This window comes from Microchirus variegatus, assembly GCF_963457635.1.
Source record: "Microchirus variegatus genome assembly, chromosome: 10".
Lineage (NCBI taxonomy): Eukaryota > Metazoa > Chordata > Actinopteri > Pleuronectiformes > Soleidae > Microchirus > Microchirus variegatus.
The window spans coordinates 9,836,230-9,845,168 of NC_139811.1; the positions used below are offsets into that span (position 1 = coordinate 9,836,230).

The window sequence follows — 8,939 nt, forward strand, 5'->3', positions numbered from 1 at the left end:
GTCCATGAAGTGAGTATAGCGTCTATTTATTATACTTCAAATTGTTCCTCTGATGTTATTCTCATTGCATCGTTATTGTAGTTTTCTTAGAAATCTTTAGAAATCTTTACATTCCTTGTGTTTGTGTGTGTGTGTGAACAGCATCTACTCCGCAACATGTGGCTGTGGGCTTTGCTTCCTGTCTGCCTCGCCGTCTTTGGGACTGCTGGCATTTGGGCTGTGTGAGTATATGTAGTTGAGGTCACAAAAGGTGTACCTCAAAGCTCAGTCCTAGGACCCATTTTGTTTACAATTTACATTAACGATCTGTGTGCAAACTTGTCTAATGTCTGACACCATTTGTATGCCGATGATATCGTTGTTTACTGCTCTTTACATTCGATTGCACAAGCGTTCACATTTTTGTGATGTGCAGACTAATCTGGAGAAATTGAATGCTGAAATTTGAATGCTGCAAAATCCCAAATAATGTATTTTTTTTCCAACACATCTGTTCCCATGGAAAAAAAACCCCATGGCAGAGCTCTTGGGTTGGTTACCAGTTATAAGTACCTGGGATTTGTTATTGATGGAGAGCTGTCTTTCAAAGTCTTGTTTCTCCCTCAGAGCTAGGAAGCTCCTGATATCAGCGACGTTCTTACCACTACTTGACGATGGCGATGTTGTGTACATGTGAGCCTCTAACGGCTGCCTATCACTGTGCTCTGAAGCTTCCATGTCCTCCATGTCTTTAAGACGCTACACACACTGGGTGACTCTGGTCTATAAGACTCTTCTCGGCTTGGTTCCGACCTATTTAAGCACTTTTCTTCAGAGAAAGGTCTGCTCCACGCGTTCGGACCGAAATGGGGAAAGAAAAAAAGCTTTCAGTTTCTCTTTCACAAAATCACCCTTGTGAAAGAGATCTTGATCTCAATGGGTCTTTTATCTGGTTAAATAAAGGTTAAATAAAATGCCTTTAGTTGTGATACAGTCGTTTCTTTCCTGTCAGGTTTGCTGTGGCTGTAACCAATGGATCAGTCAATCTCACGGAGAGGATCCCTTACATCAGGTAATGACACAAACCAAATGAATGAGGTGATGCAGACAGTCACTTCACTTCAAATGAGCTCTAATTGTTATTTTCCTTATTTTTTGTTTGTGAATGAAGAATTGAGAACATGTTGTGTTTTCTCTCCTCTCAGCGAGTGTGGCTCATACAACCCTCAGAGCTGTCTCTTCTCCCAGATCTGCAACGTCTGCTCCGTATTAGGTAAGAACACATTTATTTATGTGAACCTTATATTACTTCCTTAACTGTCAATCACAGTAGTGTCCACTCATACGTGCTGTGATATTCACCTATTCACATCATAGGGATGTTTATTGACATTGAAAATCAAGTGAGACTAATTTTTCCCATGCATTGCCATTCAAAAAGGAGTTATTTTGCCCCCTGGTGGCTATTCTGTATTTTCCGACCTCTGGGTTGGCCTCAGGCGGCAAACTAGAAGACGATATACATTTTGTTTTTATACTACAGAACGTCTGCAGTTTGTTTCCTGACACAAACCACTTTTGTGGTTATACTTAAATACCTCAACATTCCTTTATTTACATTTTCCCTTTCCCATAATTTTATAAAAAATGTAATTAAGTGAATCTTACTGGTTTGTTGAGCACATGCTACTGTGCGTGCAAAAGAACAACTAGCTCTTCTACTTTGTAGCATTATCTTCTCTTAAAAGTGTTTATTCCATTATATTTTCTTAATATTTTAAAATTTTCTACATGATTTTCCTTCATTTTTATTGTTGTATCAGTGGTTGTTTGTCCCTGTGATGGACTGCTGACCTGTCCAGGGTCCATTGTGGATTTATTGTTATATGAAATATATGTGGACCCTGATGAACTAAACTAATCCAAACTCAAAAAGGACTGAACTAAACACATCTGTGTGTGACTATCTCTTCCCTCAGCCCTGTGGGTTGTGGTGATCCGTTTCCAGCAGGTCAGGGACTTTGGTGACCACGGGAAGGTCAACGTTGCCGCCATTGTTCTGGGGTTTATCTCCTCTATAGGCATCTCTGTAATTGGCAACTTTCAGGTAACTGCTTACTCAAGCATAGGTGTAATATTACTAATAATAATAATCATTAGTGTTCGCTAACATTTCCACTTCACCACTTAGTCGTCCGTTGTACTGGAGGTGCATCTTTTGGGAGCGTTCTTGTCATTTTTCGTGGGCCTGGCCTACTTCTGGCTCCAGCTGATTCTAACCTATCGTGCCGAGCCGTCTCAGGACCGGTGTTGGGTGGGACCTGCCAGAGCCACCTGCTGCATCCTCTGCACCGTCCTGCTTATCACTAGTATCCTTACATTCATAAATAAGCAGGATAATTATTACCAATAATAATAATAAGAGGTTAACATGTCAAAAATCGCTGATTCACTGTGTCCTATATCTGTGGTGTTACGCTCCTTGACGACTTCCCTCCTCCTTCAGTGGTCGCTCTCCACTCCGTAGGCTTTCGCTCTGCCGCTGCCGTGTGTGAGTGGGTCCTGGTCATGTTGTTTTTCTGCCTCTTTGGCCTTTTTGCGGCTGAATTCAGACACATTGACTGCCACCGCCTCACTATCCAGAAACAGAGTTTGACCAAAGACTGCGACCCTGCCTCCGTAGAGAGGAACAGCTATGTCGCTTATGCACTCAGTTGATCACATATATACACTACCGTTCAAAAGTTTGGGGTCACCTATACCATTTTTTTTGTGTTTTCAGCTGCGCTAACATAATTGCACAAGGGTTTTCTAATCATCCAATAGCCTTCTAACTTGATTAGCAAACACTATGTACCATTAGAACACTGGAAATGGTCCTCTATACACCTATGTACATATTCCATAAAAAAACAGATGTTTGCAGCTAGAATAGTCGTTTACCACATTAACAATGTATAGAGTGTATTTCTGATTCATTTCATGTTATATTCATTGAAAAAAATTGCTTTTCCTTCAAAACGTAAAGACTTTTCTAAGTGACCCCAAGCTTTTTAACAGTAGTGTACAAGTGCATGTGGTTCTTCTTGCCATTTCCTCTCATAAATATAAAATACCTGTGCAGTAAATATTCATATTCAACATTCAGGGACTCAGGGATATTGCTATTTATTGTTTGTGAATCTTCCATTTTGAAATATTAAATAACACAAATGTGATATCTTATCGTGTTTGCTTGCAAATGCCTCAAATTATCCAATCATCAAACCAACTGCCAAACTGATCGGCAGCTCATTTTAGCTCTCGTAAGAGTCGAAGTTGAAGCAGTATTCAGATGCTAACACATGGTGGCACCGTTTACCCACCGCTCACTCTGCACAGTTTGAACGCTACTCAAACCTTTCCCCTTTTATCTTTTATATAGATGCATGAACAGGTTTACCCCAGTCATGGAGGTCTACCCCAGTCTTGAACCTTTCTCAGCATATTTTATACTCTGCATTGTATATATCTTTTGTGTTCAAATGTGAAATGATCTCTGAATTAAGACTCCTTTTCGTCAACTATTAATACAACAAAAGAAGGAAGGATGCTTAAAGGAAATAATGGGTTGGCAGTCTATTACTATAACAGAAACACACCTTTAGACACATTTTAATAGAGATGAGATGGAGATTAAATTGAAATATTGGTTTCATTGTCTGCCTGCAAATACTATGTATGTTGTGGTAAAAGGGAGTCGGTGTGGTTCCTCGTAGATGTGTCTTTCAGTTTGGTACCTCAAACTATGCGGTAACCACGGTAACGGTATATATTTTTAAACTCAAGTTGCATATCTCACACATAGCCACTTTAAGTGCTATAAAAAAAGCTCTATAATAACACTTAAAATCAATGTTTTTCCCCTCTATTGTAAAATAACTTATCTAAGATGCCATTCACATCTTCAGGACCCGACGCTGGTCACTAGGGGCGCTGTGGAGCGCCGCTGATGATGATTCCACTGATGGGAAAATGCAGCTCTGGTGCGATGCCAGCATGTTCTTTGGAAGATGCCTCGACTTTACACAGAGGTTTTACATTCAGCGCAATTTGTCAAGGCTACTTGAGACGGACCAAACAATGGCGCTCTCACAGACGGCAGTGCTGATGGTGGGCGAGGTCCCAGTCTTGGCTCCGGTGCTTGGACTCTATCGTCCAAGTCCTCTCTGCTTATTTAAACTTATTGTCTGGGGGGATCAAATTTTCACTTTGGTTTGTATCTTCCATTTATGCAATTTAAAAAAAAGAAGTGGGAGTGTAAAGGCAAGAATGAGATGGGAATACTGGGCCCCCGTTGCCCATCTATGTCCTGACAGCATTCTTTCACATACTCCATGCTGTGTGATCACCAGAGGGAGGCTTTGACGAGCAGACACAGGGATCAGACGGACCCCTCGGAATTCTATGGGAATTTTTCAAGTGCTTATAGTTACCAGTGTTACTGTTGCGGACGGCATGCAGAGTTTCTACCCTCACTTGTGCTTATGTACGGCTTATACTCGTGGGTCCTTGATAAACTTGTTTGGCTGCAGTTGACCGGACAACAAGCTTACAACATAACATAATTGCACAAGGGTTTTCTAATCGTCCAATAACCTTCTAACGCGATTAGCAAACACAATGTACCATTGGAACACTGGAGAGATGGTTGCTGGAAATGGGCCTCTTTACACATGTACATATTCCATTAAAAACCAGACGTTTGCAGCTAGAATAGTCGTTTACCACATTAACAATGTATAGAGTGTATTTCTCATTTGTTTAATGTTATATTCTTTGCGTTTCCTTCAAAAATGAGGACATTTCTAAGTGTTTTTAGAGCAGCTCATACAGAGGAATTCAGAAGCAGCGCTAAATTACCCTTAACCCTGCTGTTTTCATTAGTGAGCATAATAAAGGGCTTTCTGATATACTCATAAAATCACCGGGAGCATAGACTCGGAGGCCCTGGATGTAAATGTCAGAAAAAGGTCTGTATCCTCCATTTGAAGCACGAGGGGAACATGGTTTATGTGACAGCCGCGTTGTTGCTTTTGACTTTGATTCAAGAAGAAGGAGGTAATAACAGACCTGTGCTCTCCGTAATCTCTGCTAACACCTGCTCGGGGTTCTCGCCTCTCTTATCCCCCTCAACAACTCTCCACCAGCAACAATAGCAGTGCTTTTTTCTATCATGCAGCGGAGCAGCAGCCACCTCCGAAAAGCCCGCTATCGAGACTTTTCGGAGCGGACGCCTTGACAGTGTGGTCGACTCTTATCGCGAGAGAGCCAAATCCTGTGCATTCCACATTATCTGCGTTAGCCAAAACCTTGGAGGCTTCGCAAGCATGGGCAGTCAAGGGTTCTGGTCGCTGATAGACGGAAGGACAGCACTACACGCTCTGAAACATGTGCACAGAAGCACGAGATGATGGAATTTTCCAAGAAAACGGAGGAGCTAAATCCTCGAGAGAGAGAGGCCAAAAAAAAAAAAGATGGACTGAGTGATAGAGAGAGAAGAGAGAGTGGAAAAACGAAGAGTGGGCACCAGCAGCCGTGATCTCATCCTCATCCTCCTCTTCTCTCCGCTCCTCTCCTTTGGCAGGAGCTTCCAGAAGCTGCCCTTTCGCTGAAAAATGCCAAGCACATCGCATTCCACCAGCCACACAATGGGCCCTCCCTCGTCTCAGCTGCACAGTCACAATCAGACAAGGGATAATTATGTAATTAGGCTGCAGGGCTGGTGCAGACGGGGCCCTCAGATGGTGCGTTGGTGTGTCCGTATTTGTGTTATCAGACAGAGAAGAGAGGCCGTAGAGAGAGTGTGTGTGTGTGTGTGTGTGTGTGTGTGTGTGTGGGGAGGATTCAGCTGTGGATCTTCTAAGCCTGGATTGTCACGGCCGAACGACAGGGTGACCTTTGCTCTGTGGTCCAGCACAGATCTACAGATCTGTATTATGGCCTAGCCCTGGTGTGTGTGTGTGTGTGCTTGCTGTAACCTGTGACGTGTGTGGAGGATATGGGGACTTTTTTTGGGGGGTGGGGGCTTCCAAAGCTAGATGATATCAAATGAGAGAAGAAAATTCTATTGACGTCCTCTGAGTCGGCGTTGAACTGTTTACATAAATGCGAGAACAACACACCCCTCTCTGCGGGACATTTACACCATGCAGGCGCTGCCCGAGTAGAGCCATTAAAGTCATTAAAGACACTTATGATTGAAATCTGGCAAACAGTCTGACAGCTCAGACTGAAAGACTCAGGAGGAGCTTTTACCCACATAGCATACGGCTCCTCAACCAGGACATAACCCTTATCTGAAAAACCATAGCTAATGACAATACACAACGTGGATAACACAATACAGGCAAGAATCTATACAGACAGCACAACGTCACTTTGAGTACCACTGCTGCTAAAACTGCATAATTCACCACTTTAACTCACTTTCATTTTTGGTTTTTGCTACTTACTGTTTGCCGTTTACTATGTTCTTTAGACTTAGATCTTTATTACTTAGTATGTATGTATATATGTGTGTATACATATATGTATGTATGCATATGTATGTGTGTGTGTGTATGCATGTATATATGGATGTGTGTATGCATGTATATATGCATATATGTGTGTATATATATGTATGTATGCATGTGTGTATATATGTATGCATATGTGTGCATATATGTATGTATGCATATATGTGTGTATATATGTATGAATGCATATATGTGTGTATATATGTATGTATGCATATATGTGTATGTATGCATATATGTGTGTATATATGTATGTATGCATATATGTGTGTGTATGCATATATGTGTGTATATATGTATGTATGCATATGTGTGTATATATGTATGCATGCATATTTGTGTGTATATATGTATGCATGCATATATGTGTGTATATATGTATACGTATGCATATATGTGTGTATGTATATATTTCCTTTTTTTCTTTCCCTTTTATATTTCTTTATATTCTTGTATGTTTACAGTCTTAGAGCGACTCAGTGTATTGATGCATGCGACAATTAAAACTGTTCAATCTTGGCACACATTACGTGCACGTACACTCAGGAATAGTAGTTAGTTTCTTTCTGCCATCGGCTGTTGCATCTTTATGACGCTGACCACACATTTATAACACCTGGAACTGCTTTAGGGACATAAAAATTGACTATTACATCCCTTACAGCTGTAAGTCCAACCTATATACATCAATTCACCTACTTTGAATATTAGCTTCATCTTTGTTTTACTTTTCCTTGAATACTCAGTGGTATCCAAGTGTTACCACACATACGATGATACAAAAAGAAAATCGACAACTGTACAACTATTCCTTTGGCTGGGGGAAGTTACTTAATGACCGTTCCAATCTGCAGTGACAGACAGAATCCACCTCTGCCCTCTCGCTACGGCAGGATCCCTGCTCCCAGACGAGAATTGAGCCAGTGTCCCTCTCGCTTGGCCTCCACCCAACAATCTCCCCTCGCACCGTGGCCTTGGCTTTGGGTGTGTCTCTGCTCGCACGGGACGGCACAGAATAGACTATTGTTGACCGCACAAGACACAGACCAGGGGAGGAAGGAGGGGTGGCAGTGGTGGTCTGGAGATGGTGGAGAGCAAAGTGAGCAAAAAAGCACGTGGACAATGAAGCAGGGCTCCATATATACATGTGCACTAATGCTATTGCTAATTATTGTCACTTATAGAACCATACAACGCATACAACTATATTCTACCGTGACTTGTTTGGTCGGTTGACCATCATTTTTGTTAACAAAGCTCATTTTCATTTTTTTTTATTTATTGATCAGAAACAAAAATACCACTTTGTTTTTTAAAATTACATTAAAGGTGCATTATGTAATAAATCTAAAGCAATAATGAGGAATAATGGAATGGAATAATGTTCATACAACAAACTGAACTCACCAAAAACAACAGTACAGCCAAAGTATTTGCATTAAAAAATATTTTGCAGACTGCAAATCATGTTTATGTTTTGAAATCATGTTTATGTGGCGCCACCTACTGCCGTCTACCAATCATTGCAGTCACTAGTCTCGGGTGCCGAGCAACCACGGGTTGCCAGTTACGTCAAAAAACAAAACCTAAAAGATATTTTGTTTTAATGTAGTAACCCTTTTTGGCCACATTCTTACATATGGCACCTTTAAATAATTCACATTTTTGTATGATACATTTGATAAAGTACATATATTGCTGTATTTAAAGACAATTATTGGAGATGTGTGTTGACCTATAGCTGGGGCTAAATGTATATTGTGACGTCTGCTCAGGATATTACATGTTTGGCTTCCATTTTTCTATAAAGTAAGTGATTTTGATGACATTTCCTTGGGACATATATGGGTTATGGAGCATAGAATGACATTTTGGTGGTGATCTGGATACAACAAAAATGAGTGGTTTGTGCTGAGTCTAGTGTTTCTCAGTCCTGGTCTTGGGGACTCACTGCCCTGCTTGTGTTAGAAGTTGAATTCTAGTGATTCTGAAATGTTTTATAGCTATTTAAGTTTTAGCAAAGGTCAAAGGTTACCTCCCCCTTAGAGATCTGGAGAGGTTAATCCACGTTTTTTATCACCTCGCAGCTGGATTACTGCAACTCCCTCTTTACTTTGGCAGCGACAATTCAACGCTGCAGCTCGCCTTCTGCCTGGGAAGCGCAATCCTCTTATTTGCTTTTTAAATCATTGAATTGGCTCAGTATCTGGCCCAACTGCTGCTGCTGCACCAAGTACACAGTCCAGTCGGAGCGCTTATAGGTCGGCTAACCCAGCTACTTTTAGAAGTCCCATAAACAAAGCTTAAGACCAGAGGTGACGGAGCTCTGGAATTCCCTGCCCTGGACACATTATATGCGCCAAGACTTTAAAAAAACATACTATTACTCCATGGCGTTAG

General features: G+C 41.3%; 1 protein-coding gene across 1 annotated transcript; it reads left to right on the plus strand.

Annotated features, from left to right (window-relative positions):
- Positions 1–156: 156 nt before the first annotated feature.
- Positions 157–2,697, plus strand: tmem150b (transmembrane protein 150B; the record flags this gene model as incomplete). The annotated part of the gene is made up of 6 exons (XM_083896555.1): positions 157–221; positions 992–1,051; positions 1,185–1,252; positions 1,959–2,086; positions 2,171–2,348; positions 2,486–2,697. 6 exons carry the CDS (start codon positions 157–159, stop codon positions 2,695–2,697), a joined length of 711 nt encoding a protein of 236 aa, XP_083752681.1.
- Positions 2,698–8,939: the final 6,242 nt, after the last annotated feature.